The sequence below is a fragment of the Vicugna pacos genome, chromosome 6, assembly GCF_048564905.1.
Source record: "Vicugna pacos chromosome 6, VicPac4, whole genome shotgun sequence".
Taxonomy (NCBI): domain Eukaryota; kingdom Metazoa; phylum Chordata; class Mammalia; order Artiodactyla; family Camelidae; genus Vicugna; species Vicugna pacos.
In genome coordinates, this window is record NC_132992.1 from 63,529,109 (window position 1) to 63,556,317 (window position 27,209).

Consider the following 27,209-nt stretch of genomic DNA (forward strand, 5'->3'; position numbering starts at 1 on the left):
TTTTACTGTGTAACATGGAGTTTCTTATTATAAAGAATTCAAAATTTCAATATACAGTACATTTTGTTTGTTTTTGAAAACAGTTTTTTGTAATCCTTACTTAGTTACAAAAGTTTAACAGAAGGAAACTACTTAAATTTAAATTCAATTTATTCAATTTGTATTGGGTATGTAACACATGCCAAACACTGTTTGAATAAAGGGGACAGGCTCCCTGCCCTCCAAGAGCTCAACTGAGGGAGCAGTAGCAACTGGAACTGGGGCAGACATTAAGGCAAAGAACCACAGGTGATGCAGCCTCGCGAGTACACTGGTGGGAGAACAGACGGTGATTAATTTTGTCTGGTGTGGGGCGATGGCCATATAAATACTGGGCAGTTTGAAAGTATTCAGCTTCTAAATAGTTAAACAGTGTATTCCTTCTGACTTGTGAACAGGTGCAGAAAAAGGCCTGCATAATGTTACATATTTATAGTAGTTCTTTGTAAAAATGTTAAGTGGATGAGTTATCATGAAAGCAAAAGTTCCAATTTGTATTTCTCATTAAAATTAGTACTATATTACTGTGGATCAGATGCAAATATTAAAGAAATAATACTCTGTAGAAAAAGAAATTCAACCTGAATTAATAAATGTACTGACTATTAATACAGAATAAATGTTCTACTGGCTCATGTTTATTTTATTTATCCAAATCTTTCAAGAGAAACCTGGTATAATACATTCATTTCCTAAAACTATAAAGATCACACTGCTGAAGCCACTGAGGTAGAGCCACCAAAAGTTCTACTCTGCTGATTGTGTTGGACAGAATTTACGATGACATGCCTGAAAGAGCTCACCTCCAGCAAAGAAAAACACAAACACCTAGAACCTGAATTCCATGTCATGAACTAATTGCATCTAAAGGGCAATTCTGACTTTGATGGCATCTATGAACTTGGCAGAAGTGCACTTGTTTTCATCATCTCTTGCTGTTCTCACTGGTTGTTTTCTACATTATACTAACCTAGGAATTGTTAATAATCCGTATGGTTTTCCAAATAACTTAGCAATCTTGAAGTGAAAAATGATTATTGAGATGGTGCCTGCTAAAAGCTGGGTGTTTCAAAAGTTCTGTGTTTACTATGACATTGACTTTCTGCTCTTAATATCGACAGCCCTGTTTTTCTTAAGCACAGCCCAATGATAATAATTAGGCTCTATGAAAGAGTGTGCTTTCTAAATCTTGGGACCAAAGTTGATAGTGTGTTAAAAGTCCTAGAACTTAACTTCGTTCCAAAGTAAAATGTCATTAACGTACACATACTGTACAGAGAGCATTTACTATTTCACATTTTGCAGAATTAAAATTTTTTTTATTAAATCGCATCTTTCTATTATGAGAAAAATGCATAACCTTTTGCAACGCTTGTCTTCACAGGCAATTCTGCCTTTACCACTTAAGTCTGGAGTCCCCAATCTGTGAAGTACATACCTTTTTTTTCCCCCGAAGCTTGAGATCACTGGAAGCTCAATTCCCCAGCTTAGGAAAGAGAGTGAGTATATGTGTGTACGTGCATGCGCACACTACATGTCCGCAGAAAATCCTCAGCAAAGCTGGGCAGGGGCACCGTGAACAGTTAAAGAAAGTCTAGGTGAGAGGAGGATGGGGTGATGGCTCCTAGGCTGGAAAACTCCCAGCAAGGATTAAGTTTTTCTTATACTTTTCACAGCTTTACTTGTGGCCATAAAAACCAGGCCTTCCAGTTTTGCACTCTTGGGAGATGGAGAGCACAGGGTGACACAAAAGCAGGTGTAGTCATTTATACACGTGTACTCACACCTTTTATTCCTAGATTCCTACTTTGACATCTGTACCTTCAGGTCACAGGAAGGTCTGGTCAGTGTGGCTGTAAGTGGGTCTCTGGATCACATCTATGATGTGTACTGTTACAAGTAATGCAGCTACAGGCATGCATGCTCAAGTCAAATATCCTCATATATAAATTACAATGCAGGGGTTCCTGTGGAATAGCCATCTGAGGCATAAAAGCTTAGAATATCACTTCCCTTTAAACAGGTCATCCAAAACCAGAGTATTTCCATCCTCCTGATCAGAATGGCTAGTTAGAACTGTCCTTGCTGTGTAAGGCTGAGATGTACAGAATGCCAAAATAACTGGTCACCCACTACTCAATTCAGGTGAAAAGTCAGCCTGACTTTCTGATCTTTTATCCAGATGTGCTAGAAACTGCCTTATCAATAATTTCGCTAATTTCAGAATTATCTTTTTTGTTTTATGGGTTTTATTTATACTCTTAGTGTCTGGATGAGGTGTTTTTTTCTGACCTGTGAAAGGATTAATAGTGAATGATAACCATTATGAGTCATTAAGCTCTAAGACTTCTATATTAATCTGGGTGGTCTTAACCTTTTTTCCATCAAGGTATAATTTACGTATAGTAAAATCCACCGTTTTTCGTGCACAGTTTACAAATTTTGACAAACATATAGTTGTATCACCTAGGAAGGATTAATTTTTTTCTTATTCTAATTTCATTGCTATTTATACCAGCTATTTTTTAGTTTTAATATAATTTCCTGGCTGCATCAATGAAAACTGTTACTTGCTAGAGAAATTCAAAATACAGGCTTCTTAAACCCAACATTGAAACTGGGATAAGGACAGGCAGGCTGCCCTGCACAGTTATGGAAAGTGCACAACCCAACCCCAGAAGCATGCATTTGGTGAGTGGTGCCCCCTAGCGTTAACTGTGCATAATTTGCATGGTGCTATGTAGTGGGTCTGAACATGACCACAGTTTGAAAAGTCTGCAGAACTGTGATGATGTTGACAGTGAAACAGGAGATGTTTAAAATTTTTAAAAAGGAGTCCTCCATTTTTATGCCTCTCCTCCCACACTTAAAACGCTGTAAAGCGAGAACAGGAAGCACTGGGCTCACAGCACAAACCATGCACATATGTGAAAGAAGGGCAGTGTTGGCAAATGAGAACTGGTCCAGTAAAAAAAAACCAAAAAACAAAACAAAAAAACTTTCGAGACTCACTCCCCTGGAATCTTAGATCTGTATTTTGAAACCTTTCTCCTTATCTTTGCAAATGTTACATCCTTTTTCTAACAAACCACCATAGGTTCTTTAGATTTTCCTCTTTATAAGGCACTTAAGTACAAATGCCAGTTCTCAAAAAAAATTTTTTTTAATTAGATACTTACCTACATCTAGTTTGGACTAAGTACCATATGGCTTCCACTACAGAAAAATGTGGTAAAGCTAAATTCACAAGATCTCACTCCTCAAAGGCCTGTTTGGTCCACAAAAACCTAATATGGATCTTCCTGAAATTCAGTAATAACCTAGATCAAACAATAGGTAATGTCTGTTACAGCCGATGAAGACCTCCTTCTCAGGATTCCTTCCTGCATGAGCCTCTCCCCCAGTTCCCAAGAGAGCAAGGACCAGTTCAGTTGTGCAGAGGCCCTCCCAGAGCACTGCTATTCCTTCTGATTTCTGACATAAAAGGGCACCAAGGTTTTCTAATAGTTTAAGGGAAGATACTTTATTTCCATTATTTTGATACATCACCAAACTGCTTCAGTGAAAGAAGTTTCAACATTATACACACACTAGAAGAGAATTTATCTAAGAGGAAGTTGGCTCATTCTCCAAACTGGCTAATCAGCTGTAAAATAAATTTCAGAGAAGCACTGGTGAGGAGATACAGAGTCCTAGGATAATAGTAAGATTGCAGGTAGAAGTGATGGTGGGGGAAAGAGGGTGGACTGTGTTCACTCAGGACTGGAGTATGCAAGACCTCTATGGGAGAGGGTCTCAGCCTACTCAGGGAACGGAACTGGCTGGAAGAAAGTGAGGGAAGAAGGGGATGAAGAACACCAGCTGAGAAAGTCAGCTGTTGAACTGCAGCTGAAAAGAAAGTAAATTCCAGAAAATAGTACACAGGCCTATCTCACAGGTTGTGGATGTGAAGAAAAGAAACAATAGGTAAGAAACAAGGGAGTACTTTACTCAAATGTCCCTGGATTTATCTTGACTAGACAGAACACCAAACTGTTTGATACCTGACTAGAAGAGCATATGTGTTGGGACTAAAATTCCAAGGCCGTACTTTTAAAGGCCACAAGAATCCTCAGAAATGCTCAATGTAACAACCACGATTTAAGTGTGGTGTTTTAAAGTTATCTACTGCTATATATGTAAATTGGAAACATCCTGATCAAAGAGGGATGCCAAGATATTTTAGTGCCTAATACATTATGGAATTCTAGGAAAATTCTCATAGTCATGACTCTATATATATATAAAGTAAAGCAATATCCAAGAGTAGGTAAGTACCGAATAGTGAATTAAACAAATAGTGACAGATGCCAAATTTGAACATCACGTAAAATAGATTTTTAAAAGGCACATTGGTGCCACCTTTTGGCCAGATTAAATATTTACACAAATTATGATCACATTTTAATTTCACAGCCTCCTTCTGAGGGACACACACAACTGTTTAGTTCAAACATTGTATGAATAGGTTTAAAACTGTCCTCTTGCTTAATACATCTATGAATTTTAATAATCACATTTTTATATTTGAAAAAATAAGATAAAAGATAATACAAATAGAAATTTAATTCTGAATGAAAACACATCTCATACTCCATTAAGAATAGTATTAACTTCAGAGATGACTGGGACAAGAATCCTTAAAGTTTTTTTGTATCCTTCAGCTCTTGACAATCATCAGAAAACTTATTTTAAACTTTTCTTTTCTTTTCTTTTTTTAATCTGGTTATTTTAAGCTTCTAGACCAGGATTAGTCTATCTCAGCACTCTTGACATTTTGGGCTGGATCATTCTGTGTTGTGGGGGGCTATCCTCTGCATTGTGAGATGTTCAGCTGTACCCCTCGCCTCTCTACCCACTAGATGCCAGAAGCACTCTCTCCCCCTACTCCCACCCAGGTGTGACAACCAGAAACATCTCCACACTGCCAAATGTCCCCATGGTGAGGGGGATCACCCAGTGTGATGGTTAACTTTATGTGTCAAATTGACTGGGCCATTGGGTACCCAGATATTTGGTCAAACACTATTCTGGATGTGTCTGTGAGGATGTTTCTGGATGAGATTAACATCTGAATCAGTAGATTAAGTAAAGTAGATTACCCTTTCATATGAATGGCCCTCATTCAATTAGTTGAAGGCCTGAATAGAACAAAAAGGCTGATCCTCCTGAGAGTACAGGGAACTTCTGCCTATTAGCCTGGACACTGGTCTCTTCCTGCCTTTGTTAAGTCTCAGCTACAAAGTTTGGACTGGGATTATATCAGCGCCCCCCTGGGTCTCCACAGCTCGCCAACTGTAGATCTTGGGACCGCTTGCCCTCCAAATTTGCATGTCACTCTCTCTCTAAGACACACACACACACACACACACACACCCTCTGTGGTTCTGTTTCTCTGGAGAACCCTGACCAACACGCCCTCGCTGAGAACCACTGTTACAGATTATGTTACTGGAGGACATAGAGAGTGTATAGGGAAGAATGGAACAAGGCAAGAAACTTCTGGGACATAACTAGATATTATCTTTCTTTCTGAGATGGTGGTTGGAAAGCAGTTGATTAGGACACCAATTTTCTATTAACACAGATTATGGCTGGTAAGAATTGGGCTCACAGATGCATTTTTGTATCACACATCCAAAATGTTACCTGGCACAGAGACTACTTACCTCAACACTAGGAAGACAACATTTGGCAGACACTTCTGTAAAATAAGAACACATTTCATTTATAAAAGGTTTTATCATCATCACATTAGTTTATTTGTCTTGATAAAATATATGAAATTCGCTGTTTTCATTTCAAATGGAGGATACAAAATTTTGTGAAAGAATTTTTCTGAAGCAAACTCACAATACATTAGGTGGAAGAATTTAACCGTGCAACAGAGTATTGATTTCAGTCTCCTGTATTTGCTATGTGTTGCTTGCACTGTGAAGATTTCTTCAGAGGGCCTTTTTAAAATTGTACAAGTTTTTGAAATCCAAGTTTCTCTGAAACTATTTTAAGTTGATACTCGATTTAATCTGACTAAATGACTTTATTTGGCACAAAACAGAAGAGCTGCTGATGATAGTTACTGTCAATTGCAGGAGCAATATCTACCAAGTAATCAAGTGAGACACAGATACACACTGAAGCACAAAGGATTCTCCCAGATCTTGAAGACAAAAATCACAATTTGTAATTCCTGTATTTAAGACATCCAGGCTTAGAACTGTGTAATCTCACCAGTTTTCATAAAGTCCAATCATACAAACACAGGACAACAAAGAATAATAATTTATAGATTTCACTCTTAGGAATTTAAAAATTAATTATAATAAAATACCATAGAGCTACATTTAGTTTAAGACCACACAAAGATACGTTACATTATGAAAACTCTTCACCTCAATTACTACCAAAAAAAAAAATACTTCTCAAGGATCTGAGTTACAATATCAAGAATCTGCCTGTTCAAGTAAACATTAATGGAATTATACATTTTCAGACTCTTTTCCATGTTTAATATATATTTCCTTCAGTTTTAAAAGAAGCCTCTTCCAATCCTATTTTAATAAAACAGAATGAATTTCTGTGTTACCCCTACTCCATCCCCTGTCCCCATCTACTTTTTAGATGAGCTACATCAAAGAAATGCAAATGATATTTTTTTTCTCCATTGCCTTTGTTCCTTTTCTTTTATGTAAATAATATGTTTGGGGGAACTTTCAATAAAGCTCCAATTGGCAAGTTTCATTCTCTATAATGCCAAAGAGTTAATATCCTCCTTGCTAAAAGCTAAAGAGAAATACTGATGATTAAACTACAGTAGGATAGGAATTCTAACACTGCTGTTTATAGAGTATTTGTAAAAACTAAAAAGAATTTTGTCAATTATTAAGTATTAAATAGTACATGATCACTTCTAGACATTCTAGAATGTATCAGTTGGAATACTGAAGTCAATAGGTTTAGCTATGGAATAAACAGTTTTCTTTGTATGGTTGGTTTTTATCAATAATACTGATAGAACTTAACACAATTTTAATACAGTCCTTACAACACCCCTTTACAGATGGGAAATCAGAAAATCAGAGCAAGAAGTAAATAATCTCAAGAAATAATAAAAAATTTTGTTTTTTTAATAAGGCAGACTGCACTTATCAGATACTGAGTTCTGATAATATGCTGGTAAGGATAAATACTGAAACAGTCTGTTTTTCTGCAGAAAACAACTATATGCAGGATCTAGAAAGAAGGGAAAATTCTAAGCTGATCCAAGGGGAAAATGTCTGTTTCATATTTCCCTGATACATTGATTAAGGTGCACACAACATTTCTAGTTTTAAGAACTTGATAATCATTATGCAAACCATACTTATGTGGCTAAGATTATAGCTCCATTTTGCAAGTGATGTAGTTAAAACTAAAGGGTTTAGTTAGGAGAACTTCTTTAATACAAAGTCAATTTTCTTACTGAGGAATCATATCTTAAAAAATATACTCAGGGCACAATTTTAGTCATAAAAGTTATTTTAAAAATATGCCTATTGAATGAATGAAAAAAAAAACAAAACACCTGGTCATTCCTCACACCACTACTCACTGACTCTCAGGAATCCAGCTTTTGGGAATTTTTTCTATAAAATGAAGTAAACATTTTTCTACTTTCTAAAACAGAAAGAATATTATGAAGATGAGGGAAAGAACACTTACTTGGAATTCCTAATACATTTTTTGTTAAATTATTTTTATTTATTTATTTTGGGAGGAGGTAATTAAATTTCTTTATTTTAATGGAAGTACTGGGGACTGAACCCAGGACTTTGTGCAGGCTACGCGGGTACTCTACCACTGAGCTATACTCTCCCCCAAGAATTCCTAATACTAAAAGTAACTTTATGAATAAGAATAAAAATACTGTTCATCCTCTTTTTTAATACCCATCAAAAGTAGATATATTTCTTCTTTAAATTAATGTCCATCATGGCCAATCAGCCACAAGCAAACTTACCATTTCTCCAGATTCTGCCCTGCACAGCTTGCAACCCTGCCCACAACTCATATGCACACTGAATCCTACCCTTTAGCTGTACACGTTTCTTGTGTCAAAGACTAATGACTGAGCAAGTAGGAAAGAACATAGGAGAAAAAAAATCAGAAAAAAATTGTTATCTAAATGAGGAAAATAAAATTTTATGTGAAGGAGGTTAGGGAATATATCCAGAATAGTCTAAAATACATGAAATCAATTTTGTGTTTATCCTATGAGATGAAATCTTTGAGGGTAGTATGAGTTTGAATAATTCCTTAAATGATTTAAGATTAAGGTCAGATGAAGTTCTGATCCCAAAGAGCAGTACATTTGTCTTAATTACTCCCAACATAACTGACCCTGTATCAATAGCTACTTAGATTTCATTCTCAACATATTGATCCTGACCCCAGGAGGCTTCCCTCCCTTGCCTAGGGCAGAAAGTCAACCAGCTTAGACAAAGCCCATTGGTTTTCTTTGTTCGGTCCTTAAAAAAAAGTTATCACTTTATAATTCCTCTAAACTCACTGCTAACCCAGAGAAAACCTTTGTGCCCTTAGAATGAGCTAGATTTCTCTTTGAGCTCCCTCCTGACTCAACTCTGATACTTGAAGAACTCTGATATTATCAGGAAATCTCAGAAACATGCAGTCAGGAAGGAGATCAAAGAGGTTTTGTATGCAATTAAATTCTAAGCTAAACAAACCAAATTTATCAAATTTACTAATATATCTGTGAGGCTAAGAATTTAACAGGTAGCATATGAAAAAGATGAGGCTATTTTGAAGCCTCTCTCTTTCATTACTCTTGACTATCTAGTATCTGAAACTTAAACATCTCGTAAACTATTTAGAGCTACCCTCTGTGGTGAAGTTTGACCAGCTATTTCCCAGCTACATGGAGCAGGACACTCTACCATTCAGTCCATCAATTTTAATTCTTCTGGAGTTTTAGCTTTGTACGTTTCATCTTTATAAAGGAGAGTTAAGTTGATTCACGGAGGGAAGGCTATCATGGATTTTAAACATAGTTTTAGGACACTAACTGTATCTACTCTGCTGGTTTTATGGACCAGAAAAAAGTGACAGTTGTGTCACTGAAAAATTACTTTTTCAAGTGACTGTTAGAAAATTAATGTCAACTCAGGCAGCCTAGAAAACCTTCTGATACTGAGGGTAAAAGATAATTTGTATTTTATCATTTTCTTTATCATTACATAAGCTCATATAAACCTCTGGTCATAAAAAGCTCAAGTTGCTCTTAAGGTTTTTAAGAAAACACTCTAGATTAAGGTTAACACTGGGGTGTTAGTCACCACAGATCTACCTGAAGCTGTCTCTGACATTGCGGGCTTCTCTGCTTATCTATGTACACATGTGTATCTTACTGTTTTTTTTCTTTAAGATTTTTTTGTGTGTGACTAACTCTTCTCTCTTTCAAATAAAATACTTCTATTGAAAATGAGGTATGCTCAGTGTGAAAAAAATAAAGCCATGTAAGATGTTGCAGAGCTAGTAAGTAACAAGTAATTTAAAACTACTCATTATTTGGTATAGCTATGCCTTAAAACAAACTTTTTATACATATATATACAATATATATAGTTATGCATTAAAATAACTATTAATTTCTTATATAGCAGAAAACATTTAAAAATAATCCACACTAGAACTTAATTCATGTGGAACATTAGCCAAAAGTGAGTACAGAAAATTTTTTAAAAAAGGTTTCATTTATTTCATATTCAATTTGATTTTACAGATCCTACAACCTGGAAAAACTTAGAAATTCCAAAAGTAACTATTGAATCTGAAGTTCCATATTTCCATACTGATTTCTGATGTCTAAATTGTGATTTAGTTTATGAAAAGTTCACAGCCCTAAATGAAGGTTAAATTTTAGTAGTTATGCATCAATATATCTTACAATAAGAGCCAGTATATACAACCTTAAAAACAAGGATAAATGGCAAAGAAAATGCCAATAGAACTTGAGGAGGAAAATAATTTATAGATTAAAAAATGCATGTAAATTTTCTTTTTCAGAATTGGTATAAAAATCCTGAAGGAGAAACTGCTACTCAACTAGGATAGTGTCCACGTTTTCTTGTGTGAGTTCTGACTCTAAGGCACAAGATGAGTCTAACTGTTCTTGCGACAAGCGAGACCCTTTCAGGGGGATATCAGACCAGCTGTCACAATACGGCTGAAATCTCTGGGCTAATACATTACCAAACCTTTGGCATCGGTTATATCTGTAAGATTTACCTTTGTGTGTATACATGTGTTCCAGCAATTGGCTCTTTCGGAGAAATTTATGACCACAGATGGTACAGCTGATTTTTCTTTTCCTTGAAAAAGAAAAATTACAGTTTAATTCCATTGGCTCTGTGTCTTTGGAGATCAGAGACACTTGGCTGATCTGCAAAGGCTCAGTGGTGCCCTGGCTGGTGTGGTCAGGCTGCTGCTCATTCTCCTTGACAGTGAAGGGGCTGAGCCTGCGGCTTTCAAGAGACTCGCCATTTTCATTAAGTGGATGCACTTCGCCAAGGTCGTTACTTTCCAGAATGGAAGCAGGAACACCAAAAGGGAGAGATCCAGACACGTGGGTATGGAGATGTTGTCTTAGATTACTTCGGGAATCAAAACGTTCCCCACAGTAATGGCATAAGTGTATTTTGATACCACTTTCAGTGAACGTGGGGACTGTCACCTCTGATGAAGGTGAGGGATGGCTCTGGGAGGTCAAAGATTCTGGGTCACATCTCTCCTGCTTGATGGACACTGGGGGCTTCTGGTGCTCCTCCAGGGCCTGGGCAGCAGAACGGGCCCTCTGCTGGTCTGCAGTGCCATCATCCAGCCCAATAGCGAGAGAAAGCTGCAACTGGGGGTGGTCACCCTGGACAGCAGCTCTGTTTCCAATGTTAGTGGAAGGAGCTTCTTTGACCTCCAGCCCTTGTTTGACAGCTGTTTTCTGGGTCGTTGAGATCTGAATGCCATATAAATTTGAGGACTGCACAGTCTCTGGTGAGAACACTTGATTCATTTCAGTTGCAATGTGAGAAAGGTAGTCAGCGTGAAGAAATCGAATCCCTTCCTCCAAACGACTATGATCCACAATCTGTTTTGGCCCTTTCCCCGTGTACATAATGTGCAACAAATAGCTGAATATGTCAGGTTGGATGTCAGTTGGTTGTATTTTTATGCATTCACTGTTAAAAACAAAAAACAGACCCACACAGAATGAAACAACCCAGTTGGCCTTTTAGTTAACAGTATACAGTCTTGGGCTAAAGCAATTTCTTTCCAAAAAGTTCTGACTTAGCAATCTGCCTTGATGAAACACAGCAACGAAAGCTTAAACTTTCATTGTATAGCAGTTTTATGGCCCAGCAAAAGTCTTCATGTATTCAGTCTACTGCCTAAAGTTAAGAAACGTGGATATTCTGATTAGTTCGACATTTAATTAGTTACTCCTAAGTGAAATGCACTTATATCAAGTGCTAGAGGTAGACAAATGATGAATAAAATAGGTACCCCGCTCTTAAGGAACTTAACAGTGTATTTTAAGTGCATATAACCAAAAGAACTAAAATCAGGGACTCAAACAGATACCTACACACCAATATTCATTACAGCATTACTCACATTAGCCAAAAAGTAGAAACAGTCCAAGTGTCCATCAACAGATGAATGAATAAATAAAATGTGGCATATACATACAATGGAATATTATCCAGCTATAAAGAGGAATGAAGTTCTGATATACACTACAACATAGATGAACAGTGAAAACATTATGCTAAGTGAAATAAGTCAGACACAGCAGGACAAAGTTTGTATGATGCCACTTATCAGAAATATCTAGAAAAGGCAAATTCATAGAGACAAAGTAGATCAGAGGTTACCAGGAGGCTGCGGGGGGTGGGGGTGCGGAGGATGGGGAGTTATTATTTAATGGGTTCAGTTTCTTTCTGAGGTGATGAAGAGTTTTAGAAATAGAAAATGGTGAGGGTTATACAACATCTGAATGCCTTTAATGCCACCTGAATTGTACAATTTAAAATGGTTAAAATGGTAAATTTTATGTTTATATATATTTTACTACAATAAGAAATAATTAAAAAACTCAAAGAGGTCTATCGGAATTGGTAATATTTAGAATTTAAATTACACTAACCTTATTTTGGCTTCCAAACTATATTAATAAAATCACTCTTTTGATCACAAATGAATACAGGTATAACCATGAAAAGCTTTAAATTAACCCTAAACCCAGTTTTCACATATGAATATAGAATTCAGACAACAGATGGAAATAATTGTATAACAAGAAATCAGGAATCATGCTGCAAAATTAGAATAAAGACAACCTGATGGAAATGCTGGATGACAAGGAACAATGAAATCACTTACCTTCCCTGAAGCAAAAGTTTGTGACAACGTAGCAAAAAGCACTGGGTGTCAGTATTCTGGCAGCTCATTTCTTTAGTCCTGATTTTTTAGGATTCCCTCTTGTGTTTCACTCTTACCTCTGACCCACACACTGCCATGGTCTGCGGCAGGGTTTTTAAAATATTGGCACAGAGGTGTCAACTGAGGAGTTTTAGTTGCTCAACAGAGATACCACAACATAGGGCTGCCACCTTTGTCTCTCCTAGATTTAGTTTAGCACGGTGCCTGGTACACAACAGGTGCTTTCAGAGCTGAACCAACTCACAGCTCTTGGATAAGACTGATGTGAAGGCAATGTTTCTAATCTGGTTTCTACACTGACACTTTAAGTCAGAGAGGAAACTATTTTGCGTGGCAGAAAAGGCTACACATGACTTGTCTCTTACTCTAACCTCCTCTCCCTTTTGTGTCATATATTCCAATCATTTTGATCCACTCTGTTTTCTGCATGTGCTAGCCTGGTTCATATCTGCCTATGTTTTCATGTGTTTTTTCCCTCTGCTTGCAATGTACCTTTCTGCATTCCTCTACAACATCTGAAAAACTCCTCCTGCTCCTTCAAGATCCAGAGCCTCTGTAAAGCCTGACCTGTTCCAAACTTTTCAAAATAAGGTTGCTGACACTCCATTCTACCTTGTCTGTCATAGACATCACATTAATTATCAATAGCAGCAGCTAACAGTGCAGAGCTCTGTTCTAAGCATTTTAATATTATTAATGCATTTAACTTGCTCAACACCATGGAATGGGTATACTACTCTGGCATTTTACAGAGAAGGAAACTGAGGCGCAGAGAGATTAATTATACTGCAATTATTTTCTTTACATTTGTTACCTCTCTATTAGACTATAAACTTTTTGAGAGCAGGGTCATAACTTACCCGTTACTGGGGTCTATCCAGCACAGTACCTGATGTATAAGTACTCAATAAATAGTTGAATGAATGAACAATTAAAATACATAATTGAAGCTGGACTCCTAAGTATTTTCATGTAAGTTCCTTTAAAAAAGCATCGACTGTTCTGTCACTTTCAACCTAGGATGTATTAAGACTACTCTTTACCAGGAGCTCAGAATCTGAATACCACATCATAGCTCTCTCCCTACGGACCTATCATGTTGGGGTAATCTAAATTCAAAAAAACTTTTTGAAAAAATATTGGAAACAAATGACCTCTGAACTGCAATATGGAAGATAGGGTGGGTAGAACTATGACAATGAAAGTGTTATGGAATAGAAATCAACAGCTTAGTGATTAAGAGCACAGATTTGCACTGGAGTTTGATGTGTTAACTGTATAATCCTGGGTGGGCAAGTTACTTGACATCCAGTTACAGTTTCCTTTTCTCTAAAATAGTATGGATAACAGTAGAATTTACATTAGGTAAATACTAGTGCCTGATTATGGGATAGGACTTCAATAAAGTTTCGCTATTACTGTTTGCATTCTTATCTTCTACCATAGATTCTACCCACTCAGTTTAATTAAGATGTATAAAATTTTAAAAAAATTTAGTATTTCCTAAGGTGACCCCGTAACAAATAATCCCCAAAATGATGTTATAATAAGGTTTAGCTATATCACAATATTAAAAATTCTTCTGACTTACAAAAGCACATCCTTACCTTGTTTGGTGAATAAATATCATCTTGAAATAGTTAGAAAAAGCAGCAAGCACTGCTCTGTGAGCTTTGAAGTAAACATCTCCAATAGCAACTGTGCAATCACACAGAAAACCAAATTCTCGTTGCATGTTCAGCTGCTGCAGAAGGACAAGGCTATGGCTAGCTGTATCCATGGTGCCTCTGAGAAGAAGGACAATATAGGTTGTTTTTTTGTTTGTTTACAAAATTGGCTGTAGTTCACACAAACCTACAAGGTACAAAGAGACCTAAATTTAAATGACATTATTCAACAGTTTTCAATACTGTTAATTTTACCCCAAACCTAGCTAACATTAAATCCCCCATCATGACGAACCTGCTGAAACCATAAAATGTGGCCTTGTTTTTTAATCCATTAAGAAGGTAGCTTGGTCAACTGACACAGTCGTGAAAGGAAGTCTGTCCTTTTTTTTAATCTACGTGACCACAATGTTTCTAGTCCTCAGTTTCCTCACTGGAAAAATGGGAATAAGTTACTGATCCTTGCCTCAGAGCGAAACAAGGTAAGTTATGTGAAAAGCACCTTGTGATGTAAGGTATAATGTTAGCTATAAATGTTAAAAACATAACAGTGTGCCCTGGCTGGGGTAGGTAGTGCTGTCACTGCTCCTTAGGGATCCTCTGTGTGCTCTGGGGACACTGGCCTCCTGACCAGCATACAATGTTTGGGAAACTTATCACAGTAAGTCCAGAAGCCCTTAAAATGGATGTCAAGCCATATCTCCAGATTCACATGGGGCCCAGGAGGCCCATGGGAAAGAATCTAAACCCCAATTTTAAATGGACTCAGATACATATAAGAATAGAGGTTCCCAAAGAAGTAGAACGCAGGATAGGACCACTGGTCTCAGGGAGAAAAACTGTGCATGAGGGAGAAGATGCAGAAGAATTCTGGCGGAGAAGTCTAGCGTGAGCAGCAAGAACATTCAAGAGTGCCCTGGGAGGTGGGAGGCTCTGCCACCTTCTCTGCCCCAACTGTGCAGAAAGCCCTGGTGCTTTAGAGAGAAGGCAGCTGTGGCATAAAGGGCATCACTGGGGTGCTAGAAGAATGTCCTCTAGAAGAGGAGATCCGGAAACAAAAGAATGAAGTTTTCTCACTAAACAAAGCGAGACCAAGGTCTAAGGAGGTCAGTGATGAGAGTGTGGAGTTAGCTGTCTGGAGACTGGCAGTAGCTTGTGCAGCAAAACGCTGAGTGATGGACAATATAATAAAAATAGCTAACAGTTTAATGCTTCCTATGTATCAGGCACTTTTCACTCATTTAATTTTCAATACAGCTCTGTGAGAAAGGGAATACTCAATGCACCTTACAGGTGAAGACATAATCAACACAGGCACTTTTCACTCATTTAATTTTCAATACAGCTCTGTGAGAAAGGGAATACTCAAGGCACCTTACAGGTGAAGACATAATCAACACAGAGAGTTAATGTACCCAAGTTACACCGCTAGTAAGTGGCAGAGCAGGGGATTCAAACCCAGGCACTGGGCTCCAGAGCCCAGATGTCCTCCCTCCCCACCTCCCAGGGGGAACGTGACCCAGCAACTGAGGGCACCTAGGGAAAGTCTATACATCATGGCTCTGGGAAGCCTCAGGAATATGTGGAAAGAGGAATCAGGGAAAACCCAGATTTCCTGCTGCTTAAGCAAATGTGACACAGCAAGACAAATGTTTATACTTATTAGTGGATAAAATCTAGATTATAACTGGTAAAGATAAAAGTAATTACTACTGATAAAAGGTTAAATCTATTTTTATTAAAACTACAAATTTAATGTACTAATATGGAATAATTTCCAAAATGTTTTCAGTAAAAAAAAAAGCAAAATATAAAATTGTGTAGAGAAGACTACTATTTATGTAAAAGTGGTAGTTATTTTATTTTTAAAGGTGGGGGAGGAATTTATATACAAATATATTCTTGTTTGTGTAACATCTCTGGAAAGGTTCAAAGAAACGAGTTTCACTTCTGGGAGGGAAACTAGGGATTAAGGAGTTAAGGGTGGGGGGAACTATACTGTTTGAACTTAAAAAAACAACTTGTATGGAAGTTTAATATAATAAATACATATCTACATGATTCCTTTTTCCCTCAGTGTCTAAAATTATGAAATATTTCAGATAGGCAAGTAGGTAAAGAAAATAATGTCATCCCATCACCCCCACCCCCACCCCGGGCACCAAAAGTGAACATTACAAACATGGTAGACATCTCCTGGCATCTCTCCCTCTTTCTATCCTCTCACCCACTTTGCCTCCAAGGATAACCACTGTTTTGATTTTGGTGTTTATGACTCTCTTGTACATTATCATATTCTGTATATAACCCTTAAGAAGGTATGGTATTGTTCTACATGTGTTAAAATTTTATATAGGTAATATTGTACTTTAGGAATCCTGCAGCTTGCTTCTTTTAACTCTACATTCATACATTACTTTAAAAAAATCCTACCTAACATTAACAGTTTCCCCTATTCCTTCCCCCAAGTAAAAAAGAATTAAAACCAAAACTCATACCCCTTACTAACTCACTTTAAAAGCCTTTAAGCTGCAATGAAATGACAAGATAACAGAACCTACAGAGACTTGAGCCTATCTTCTAAGAATATAAACAAAAATCCAAGTTGTGGGCATTGTTCCAAAAGGCCATTCAACAAAATGTCACTATTATGTTTGCCACATTTTTCTGATTCTAAAATCCACCAATTTATAGAGAAACTAAAAAACCAAAATAAAACTGTATATTGGAGATTGCAGTATGTGAAAAACATGTCTTAGTTTTAATAAAATGGTTCAAATTGAAGTACCTTAAATCAGTCTTACAAATTATCTCAACCCCCTCCTCCAAACTGACTATACCTCAATTAAAAAAAACCCTCAGTTCATAAACATGTTCACCAGTTCTTTCTATATATAGATATATATACATAATGCATTAGTATAATGAACTATTGAACCATGTGGAAATGAAAATAGCACAATAAAAAGCCACATATACAAAAATCTGTGGTTAATGGTCTATGAGTAACAGTTAAATTCACTTAGAGAATAAATATTATTTGAAGATAAATTTAATAAAGAAAAAAATTGAAAGCATGCATTGGCCAAAACATGGGGACAGGAAAAAATTACACTGATGCTGCAATCAAGAAGGTAACAGGGGAGATAAAACGTAAAACAAAGTAATTACAATATGAAGCAAAAGTGATAAGGGCCATAAGCAGCTGAAGAAAATACTATGAGAGGGAGATAAATGACAGGAAATCCAATGAAAAATAATCTATTTGAACTGGATCTGGAAGAACAGGCAGAAAATGAACATAGCGTTATAGGCAGAAAAAAACAGACTGAGTAAAATTACAGGGAGAGGTATGAATACATAGATAACTGAAGATTTCAGTTTGGCATAGAAAAAAACACAAGTAGGTGAATAAAAAGAGATGGGGGTCAGGTCACCGAGGGTACTTAATGCAAAACTAAAAGCTACGACAGTTGTGTTTGAAATGGAGAACTATATTAAGATACATTTTCAGTGGAGGGAGAATAAACAGCACAGAGTGAAACTTTGGATTCTGGAATCAGACAGCATGGATTAATCCCAGTTCTGCCATTTAGCTGTGTGATCTTGACAAGACACTTAACTCTCTGGCCCTCAGTTTCACTTGTAAAATATGGATAATTACAGTTTTTACCTCACAGATTATTACATAGATTTAATAAGACAATGCATATCAGCACTTAGAAACAGGGGGGCACACAGTGAATGTTCAATAAATACCAGTTACCATCATCACCATCACTGGGCCTGTGAATCAAGACTGCTCTAGTAGCAACATATAAAAAAGATTAACAGGCAAAAGGCCTGGAGAAATAAAGACCAGAAAGAAGCCTCCTGCAATGTCCAAACAATGGCCATGGGAATAGAGGAGGGAACACAAGAAGATACGCCAGACGTAGAACTGGCATGACTTGGCAGCAGACTGGATGTGGTCAGCCACAGAGAAGATCGAGTCAAAGGTGGGTCTCAGAATTCCAGCTTAGGTAACTGGAAAAATTAATTCATTCCTTCGAGTCCCATTTGCAGAGTAACTGCCATGTACTAGGTGTTGATATAAAGGCAGCATCCCAGAATGCCAGAGGAAAGGCATAGAAATTGGCTTGGTAAGAGAGGAGTTTCATTTTGGACAAAGTGAGTTCAAGGTACCCCCTCTAGAACATCTAAGTAGAAATGTTTAGTTATCAGTGGAGACCATAAGCAGCACTGGGACTCTAGAGAGAGCAGGGCTAGAGAGGGAGAGAAATAACAAGGCTGCAGTCACCAGGAGCGGATGGGACTATTGAGTGAAATAAGAAGGGGAAAAAGCTAGGACTGAATCCCTGAAAAACAAGAACAGATATAACTGGACAGAAGAAGAGACATTAAAAAATACATGTCATTGAGGGAAGTGAAGGAAAGGCGAGAACCTTGGCAGGCGGAGGTGGCAATGGTATAAAATGCTGCAGAGAATGAGGAAGAGGCCTATTACAAACACCCCCAAGTGTGCTGACTTCTGACAACAGTTTGGGAAAGCAGCAAGAGCAAAATATCTGACTGCAGGGGGATGTTAGAAACCAGAGGCCATAAAGGGTAGGTATAGATAGACAGGACATTAGGGAGCTGCACATCAAAGACTTGCAGGCTGAAGAGGGGTGGAATCTCTAGAAGTCAGAAGGAATGTAATCAAAAGTTTTAAGTGTAGCAGTTAGTCATGGAGGTAAAAAAGGACCTCTTTCTCCAATAGTGGAAAGGAGATGGTTGAGGTAAGCAGAGAGAATTTGAGAGTACTCTTAGATGGCACTGATTTACAAACTATGAAGTCAGTCCATATGGAGAGGGAAGAGGTGAGTTCAGGCCTTGAAAGAAACCTAGCGTATTAATCGCTGAGCTAATACAGAGTGTTGAAGTTTATAGAGAACTTTCACACACAATAATTTCTCTTTCTGATTTAGATGAGATCATTTCTATTTATCTTCAAGTTCACCATCATTTCTAATCTGTTGACCCATTTCTTATTTCAGATATAGTTTCAAATCTAAAATTTTCATCTCATTCTTTCTTAGTTTCTATTTCTCTGCTGAGATTTCCTATTTGTTCACACATTACCACCTTATTTTGCTTTGCTTGCACATAGTTATAATAGCTGCTTTAAATCCTCTCTGCGTCATCTTGGGGTCAATCTCCATTCATTAGGATGAGTTTTTTGTTTCTTCTTATGTTTAGTCACGTCAGATGATATCATAGACATTGTAATTACTGCAGTAAAGACTCGAGGTACTGTACTGTTCTTCCAAAGAGTACTGATGTTTTTGTTTTGTTTTTTGCAAATAACTAGGCTGAACTTAAACTCCAAGTTCAGCTTTTTTAGTGTTAGGTGTGCTGTTTGGAGGTTGTGCAACACACTTAAACGTTCAGGGGTTGGCAAGAGATTCAAGTTGAGTTTATACACAGAATTTGGGGTTCCCCCAACATCCTTTCTAGGATTTTCCTCCTCATTTTCCTCCTGTGTAGTAACTCTGAACTCTGTCCTCTTTTCTTCAAGCAAGTAAGACTGCAAGTTATCACAGTTTTAGCTATCCCGTCATGTCACCAGCTGGGGCCTTCTCTCATGCTAAAAACCATAAAAATGGAAAATTATTCATGGCCATTTCCTTCTTCATAGTGTATACCACATTCCAGTTCCTGCTTGCTTTTTGTCATTCTCAAATGCTATCTAGTTGTTTTTTAAACTTTTTTTCAAGTTTATGGTTTTTATCCGCAGAATTGTTCTGATAGGGACTACTCAGCCATTCATTGCCCTTCGTCAGCAGTTCTAAAAAGTTTTGGTTTCAAGATCCACTTACACTCTTAGGAAAAGTATTAAGGACTGTGAAAAACTGTTGTTTATGTGGGTTATATTTACCAATATTTACCATATTCAACATTGAAAATTTTTAAAATTTAAATATATTTGAAATAATAGTAAACCCATTATATACTAATATAAATAACACACTTATTCTAAAAAATAGCTATTTTTTTAAAGTGAGAAGGGTGGCATTGTTTTATATTTTGCAATCCTCTTTAATACCAGGCTTTAAAAAATACAGCTGGGTTCTTTTCTCTGCTTCTGCATTCAGTCTGTTGCCACATGTTGCTTGGCTCAAATGTATTAAGATAATTTGGACTTGGCAAAGGGGAAATACTTGTAAACGCACCGAAAGGCTTTCAGGAACCTTCGGGGTCCTTGGACCTCACTTGGAGAACCTCTGCCCTACATTATCTTTTTTTGAACCTATAAGGTAGTAAAGTGGGTGCTGTATTATTTCCATTTTAAGTTTAAGAAACCATAGGTTCAGAGAAGGCAGGAAAGATACCCGAAGTACTAGCTATTATATGGTGCTGTTTATTTCAAGTCTGACTTTAAACTCAGTGCCTTTTCTTCAAAAGCCCTATCAAGAACTTTCAATACATATACTGATGCAGATTTTGCAAATACACTGCATCAAATTAGGTGGGTAAATGTTCCAAATTTATAAAATAAAAATAAACTCAGATCTGTTTAAAAAACCTCATAAACATAGTAAGTTCATTCAAACGTGTTTGCATAATAGACCTTTCATGTTTTAAGGCAGCACAACAAGATTTTACCTCATGTTAATAGAGCTAATACATTACAAAGTTATTCAAAACATTTTTTTCACATATGCAAAGATATTACTAAACCATCAAATTTATTCCTCCTTAACTTGTAAGGCAACTATCCTTTTTTTTTTTAAATTGAAGTATAGTTGTTTTACAGAACATTTTCTAATACAACTTACTTTATAAGTTATTAGCTAGGCTTTTTTTTAAGTTTTTAAAAAAATTTTTATTTGTTTTTTTGGGGGGGTTAATTAGGTTTATTTATTTTAATGGAGGTACTGGGGACTGAACCCAGGTGACCCTGCTACTGAGCTATATCATCCCCCTTAGCTAGGCTTTTTATACAGCCTTTGCTCATCATTTTTTGACCACGCATTTTATTTTCTCTAGTATGTGGAATAGCCAAAGTTTCCTATGTATACAGAAAGATCTTAGAAGTTGCATTTGAGAATTTTTGTGGAAATTTAAAATGTGAGGTTGCAGAAAAATAATCATTATATTTACAAATACTTTAGTCAAAATTTAACAGTGCTACATCTTAAAATGCTTCATCTGTTATTAGAGTGGTATTTACAATAACAGTAATGATATTTAAGAGAGACTACAAAAAAACCTGTTTACTTTCTAGATTGTAGTAACTCTGGATTAGCTAGCACAGCTTTTTTAAATTCAAAGTTAGCTTGATAGGCAACATTGTTGATTTTTATTTTAAAAAATCTATTATATTAGTTAGACTGGACTCTCAGATCTCTGATAGCCAAGATGATGTCCTAGAATACAGTTTTTCATTCTTGCAGGCTCTAAGAGTCTTTCATAAAAGAAGAAATAAAAGGAGTAAGACATCTGTTTCTCTGGAAAACAAATAGTCTTAGATATTTTCTTTGTGGTTCCTACCACTGTGACTTTATTATTAATTATCATTAAGAAATGGAGACAAAAAAGTTGACAGAGAAATGTGTACAGCTTTTTTGAGATACTTACTCATGGCTACAAATACAAAGGTAAAAGCAGAAATATTCAAAGCGCCACATAATAAAAGACTTTATACAATGATTTTAACGTTTTAATGGTATTTTCAGATGATTGTGGAGAGAGAAAGAACATTTGCAGAAATCATTTCATCCTGGAATAGTGGCTCCAACTGCTGACTGTATTCTAAAACCTTCCATGTAGAGTTGTACTGTTGCCTGAGTCCTACACTAGAATTGCTGATGAGGTGCAGATCCCTTTTAAGCTCCTCAGGTGATTCTAACATAATGCCTCAATTAGGAACCACTGCATTAGAAGAACAAGGGACCAAGGAAACCCAAGAGACTATTTCACACTCTAAAATTACAGAGAAAAGGAAGCAATTTCATGAGAAGTGCTCAAAATGCAGGAATTATCCCAGTTTCATTAAATGAACAAAAATCACCAACTGTAATTCTAATTTTAACTTTAAACTAAAAAAATTAGCCAGATTAAGAAACAGAAATACTCCCACGCTCGTAGGATGGGTTCTGGGGGCAGATGAGGAACACACCATTTTCAGACTTTCTAAAAAAGTATTTAGGAGAAAGGTATATTTACTCTCTCATATGCCATTACATCTATTTTCATATCTGAAAATGACACGGGAAGTCCAAATCTGAAAATTATTGTTTGAAGTAAAATCTGCAGTAATTCTAGGCCTCTGCTTATGAAAATCACTGAGAATGTAAGAGAAAAGGGTAAGCAGCAACGTGGTGGATGATACAGGAAGAGCAGTTATGCTCTAGAAACCTTTAACGGAACAGGGGAACGTTAGTTTGGGGCCTCCCGCCTGTTGGCAGACACAGCCAACCTACTACATCTCTAACCCCCATCTAACCAACATGTGGGATGCCTGATAAGGCCGCAACACCCGGCAAACAAGAATGCTAACACCAGTGAGTGCAAATTACTACTGAACCTAAAAAAATCAGAACTCTGTAAAGGAAAGGAAAAGATTCTTCTTAATCCACTAAAAAAAATAAAGACTGTGTTTCTGAAAGAAAAAATAAACTAATCAAAGCAGGAGCAACTTGGAAAACAACAATGCTAGTATAGACCTAGAAATAGTACAAACAAGGATGATTACAACTTCTGAATATAGGTGAACCAATACTTCCTTTGCCATGGAACGTTCCACAAACACGTTATCCACATGGGCTAATGAAACCCTTTGCTTAAGGTGCCTTTTTCAGAAGGAACAAAAAGTCATTGTATGATTGATTTGTAACCAGGGAAGAAATGAATTAGAAAATTTTTCAAAAATAACTAACTTAACACTATAAACATTTTTTTCTCCAGGTGAGGTTAAAAGAGAAAAAAGTTCTGCTAGCAAAGGAAAAGCAACCAATAATTCTGAAATTGATATTTGCTTCAAACACCTTCTCTCCTCTTCCTCCATTCTCTCTAAGCAAGTTCAAGTAGCAGTATCTTTTTTTTTATCTTAGAGGAAATACTGTTCTAGTCATTATCAATAGCTGCTATTATAAAGAGTAGATACTATGTACAAGGCCTATGTGCTAAATGCTCCATGTATATTATCTCTTTTAATCCTCACCATGACTATACGTATTATTTTTATTTCCATTATACAGATGAGGAAAAACCTAAGCTTAGGACACACAACTAGCAAATAGCATGAAGTGGAGATCAAAAGCTACGTCTGACTCCATAGCTGGTGCTGGTAACTATAAACTGGAACAGTATTTTTCTTAGCATTCGTCACATGCAATTTGGAATAAAGAAGCAGAAAGGGGGCACAGGAAGTGGTGTAGAAGTACTTCATAATTTATCAAGATAAGAGCACCTGCACTGCTTTTTAAGACAAGAAAAAAACCCTGCAATAATATAAAACCCTCAACTCTTTTCTGGCCCTGTTATTACTAAAATGGCAAATTTTTCTTTAACAAGATGGTCAAGCACCACCTACGGACCATAGTAAATAAATCACTTTGGTTCAGTGGTGGGGAGGGCATTATGCAACACTTCCCAGCACAGCTCTGGCCAGGATAATTTATGGCCAAGGCACTTGGGCCCCTCCTCCCCAGCTAGACAGCCTGGCTCCTTCGCAGTCCCCTCAGGAGATAGGGTGGAAGCACACAACTCCACTTTCTAAGGCACAGAGGGCAGCTGAAAGTCCTGCTCAGCTTCTCTGGGCAACCACAGGCGCCAATAAATCAGCCACAGGCGATTCTCTCATCCCCTTCCCGGCCTGAAGTGGTAGCAAGATCTAACGCAAATGAGCACTGACCAGACTTGGGAGATAAAGTGATCTAGGCTTCAGTATTCTACTGCAAATGACAGCATCATCGAAGACAGGTAACTCTCTGAGCCTGTTTCCTCGTTTGTAAGATGGAGACAATACTAACCCCTTTTCGTAAATATTAAAAATTCATCTATGAAAGCAGCTAGGCACTGCAGGTACTCAATAAACAGCAACCAAACCTGAGGAGCATCCACCTCCACTATCTCCAAATAAGACATTCAGGGCAGGGCTGGGCAGAACGGTGTTGCAAGTCATGCGAAGTCTCCTCCTTGCTTGCTGGCCATCCTTGTGATGTTCCACTGCTTCCTGATAATTTCCCAGCCATCAGAACCCATCTATTCTACTTCCTAGCCATCAGTGTTCTGTTCCCTATTAAGGAGCTGATGTCTGATAATGGATTAATAGTTTACCCTTAATAAAAACATATCATGATTGCTAAAGAGGTCTTTTGATACCTTTACCCAAAGAAGCAACCAATGCTACAAATCCTGTTATTCTTGCAGAGAATAGGGCTGAATATTTTGGGGGGTGGGGGTGGGATGGACTTTGAGCTCTAAAGCACACTAAAAGGAAGTTTATTCCACCTAGACACAGTGCCAACCCTATTCCTTAAAATACCAGAGCCCTCACACACTGGCCAAGACTGATTTCTCAATAACCGAAATCAACTGAAGTGTAATAATCACCTCTGGCAGACTGTCTTTACAGTAGTGTGTTAAACTGGCAACGCACGCCTGGTTTGGTGGAGAGCGCAACGACCAAGGAAGGCATCTAGAGCCTCGGAGTCCAGTTACTGAAGAGGTGTAGGACTTCGATCAAGCTACACACTTTTCGGCCTGGTGGTCTCATCTGTAACATGAGAGATGAACTGCATTTTCCTGTAAGGCCCCTTTCAGTTTTAAAATCGGCGATTCGAAGTGTACTTTACACACTTGACAAAATCCTGTGAGACTCAACAGCTCTGCCAAAAAGACTTGAGTCTCAAGAGAATTCACGCCAAATTTAATCCCTTGGGGGGAAACGGGTGTTAATTTATGAAACATGTTGGCTGCTGTCAAGTTCCAGGTACAGCGCCAGGCGCCGCCGAAACAACTTGACAACAGCTTGATTTCTCCAAATAATGAGTGCTAGGGAAGGCAGTGACGGAGCAAACTTTAAGGAAAGCCTGGAATTGCTTAGAATGAGATTAATATAATCTGAAAAAATAAAAATGAATTATGCGGGTGGGGGCCCTTTCTGCCCTAGAAACGGGGTAATCACAAACGAGGGTAGGGAAGGACAGTAGCCGTCGCGTTTCGCAGGTGGCACCCGGAGACCCTCCCACTTGCGAGAAGGGTCGGGGGCGCGGCTGCCTGGGGAATGCCGCAGGCCCGTCGGGGCTTCCCGCGCGGGGACGCACCCCGGCCCGCAGCCGAAACGGTTCCGTGCCTTTGCCGCGCCCCCGCGCGCTGTCCCGGCCTGCATCAGGCCCCGGCAGCCGCTTTATGCGGGCAGCGAAGGGCGGCTCTGGATATCCTCGGCCCAGTTCTCACTCGCGGTTGCCATTTTCCTCCTGGGCCCTGATTGACATCTCAAACTGACCAAAAACACCCCTCTCCCCAGCTACTTGCATCTGTCCCGCGACCGACGCAGCTGCAGGCCGCCGCCCAAGGTGGCTCGCGGCGGGAGGGACTGAGCCCGGGGCAGCCCACAGGGGCCGGGCCGCGTCGCTTACCCAGAGGCCGCCGCGGCGGGCGGGCGGCCGGCCGACTCCTCCGTGCGGGAGGGGCGGCTCCCGCGCCGCGTACGTCACGCCGCGGCGCCTGCTCACGCACCCCGCGGCCCGCTCTCGCGCGGCTTCCCGCTCCAGCCGCCCCGCGAAGGGCCACGTGACCGCACGCCTGGTAGCTGGGGAACCAGAAGCGCGGGGGCCAGGGTGTGCGTTCGTGCGTGCGTGCCTGCGTACGTGCGCGCCTGCCCGCCAGTCAGCTCAAGTGGCCAGGCGGGGGTCGGCTCGCACTCCGGGCGCCTCAGCCCCGGTCCTTAGTCGTGACTCTGTAGGCGGAAGCGTGGAGATGAGCTTGAGCGTCACAGGCTCCCCACACACAACCGCGTGACCTGGGGACTTTCCCCAGGGTGTGCAAAAGCATGGGCACCCCCTCAGTTCTGGGGTGGGGGCGGGGTAGGATGCGCCCGCGTGTTTGCGGGGAGAGGGGTGAGGGCGCGGGGCCAAAGAAGCTAAGCCACGGGAGCCAGGGAGGGGAGGCGCGCTGGGCGGGGTGGGGCATGGCGGGGGAAGTGACTCAAGGCCAGAGACGGACAGGCCCACGGAAAGCAGAGGTGGGGGGAGCGCGGGGAGTGGGCGACCCAGAACCGACTGGCCGCGCACGGGACAGTGCAAGGGTGCCGGCGCCCCCAGAACGCCGGGGACGTAGAGTGAAGGAGAGCCCAGATGATAGATCCTATGGGGCCGGGGTCTGACATCTGGACGAAGTGGGAAAGCAGCATCCTGCCACTGGGGAGTCGGGAGGAGCCCAGTCCCATCCAGCTGTGCAAACAGGAGGAGGAGGAGGTCCCAAGCCTACCCGTGGGAGAGGGGCGAAAGGGGTGGTCAGGCCGCCACCGCGCCGGCGCCCGCGGTGCGGGTTGCGCCAGCCTCCTCGGAGCGCGACGCAGAAACTTGTTGCAACAAACAGGCGACCGCGGGTGCCCCTAGCAGCCAGCGGCGGAGTGGGTGGGCGGTCGAAAGGGAGGGGAAGGCTGGCGGACGCCGCAGCGAACTGGTGGGCAGACCCGGAGTCGCCGCGTAAGCGGGGCCGGCTCAGTGCGGTGCGGCAGGCGCGGCTGTGCGGCAGCGGAAGTCCTTTGTTGCAGCACAGTCCTTGGCAGAGCTAGAGCCTCTCCGCGCAGCCCAGCCCGAGCGCCGCGCGCCGCCGCCACTGCAGCTCGCGGCCCCTTCGCCTCCGCCTGCCTTTCCCGTGGCTGATTTGCCTTAAACTCCCTAAAATCTCCGCAGCCCCGGTTCCTGCTGCGGCCGGTGAGTATCTGCCAGTTGTAGGGCTATTTGCGCAACT

The 27,209-nt window shown here is 39.5% G+C and overlaps 2 protein-coding genes across 13 annotated transcripts in view; one reads left to right on the forward strand and one right to left on the reverse strand.

Annotated features, from left to right (window-relative positions):
* Positions 1–1,498: 1,498 nt before the first annotated feature.
* ZBTB25 (zinc finger and BTB domain containing 25) lies at positions 1,499–26,859 on the reverse strand. Of its 8 annotated transcripts, XM_072963218.1 has the most exons (5): positions 25,871–26,299; positions 14,181–14,360; positions 10,366–11,309; positions 5,748–5,782; positions 1,499–1,525 (listed from the first exon to the last, which is right to left on the reverse strand). In XM_072963218.1, exons 2-5 carry the CDS (start codon positions 14,351–14,353, stop codon positions 1,514–1,516), a joined length of 1,164 nt encoding a protein of 387 aa, XP_072819319.1. In that variant the 5' UTR covers positions 14,354–14,360; positions 25,871–26,299; the 3' UTR covers positions 1,499–1,513. The 8 variants fall into 8 exon arrangements, with proteins under 8 accessions (XP_072819319.1, XP_072819317.1, XP_072819315.1 ...); XM_072963216.1 differs by lacking the exon at positions 1,499–1,525 and having other exon boundaries at positions 5,659–5,782; XM_072963214.1 differs by lacking the exons at positions 1,499–1,525; positions 5,748–5,782; positions 25,871–26,299 and adding exons at positions 24,843–25,005; positions 26,721–26,859 and having other exon boundaries at positions 7,839–11,309.
* ZBTB1 (zinc finger and BTB domain containing 1) overlaps positions 26,453–27,209 on the forward strand; it is a 29,568-nt gene continuing 28,811 nt past the window's right edge. For 4 of the 5 annotated variants that reach the window (XR_012073677.1, XR_012073679.1, XR_012073678.1 and 1 more), the window contains exon 1: positions 26,453–27,172. The gene's annotated coding sequence lies outside the window, so the exon portion shown is untranslated. The remainder of the gene's footprint in view (positions 27,173–27,209) is intronic. The other variant, XM_072963205.1, reaches the window with a different exon arrangement.

Excerpts from the sequence above, each read along its gene's own strand:
- ZBTB25 (XM_031679135.2), bottom strand. The coding sequence starts at position 25,199 with ATGTTTCATAAATTAACACCCGTTTCCCCCCAAGGGATTAAATTTGGC. Across the intron at positions 14,359-25,084 it reads CACAGGATTTTGTCAAGTGT|GCACCATGGATACAGCTAGC; the intron begins GTAAAGTACACT and ends TTCTTCTCAGAG. Across the intron at positions 11,310-14,180 it reads ATATTTATTCACCAAACAAG|TGAATGCATAAAAATACAAC; the intron begins GTAAGGATGTGC and ends TGTTTTTAACAG.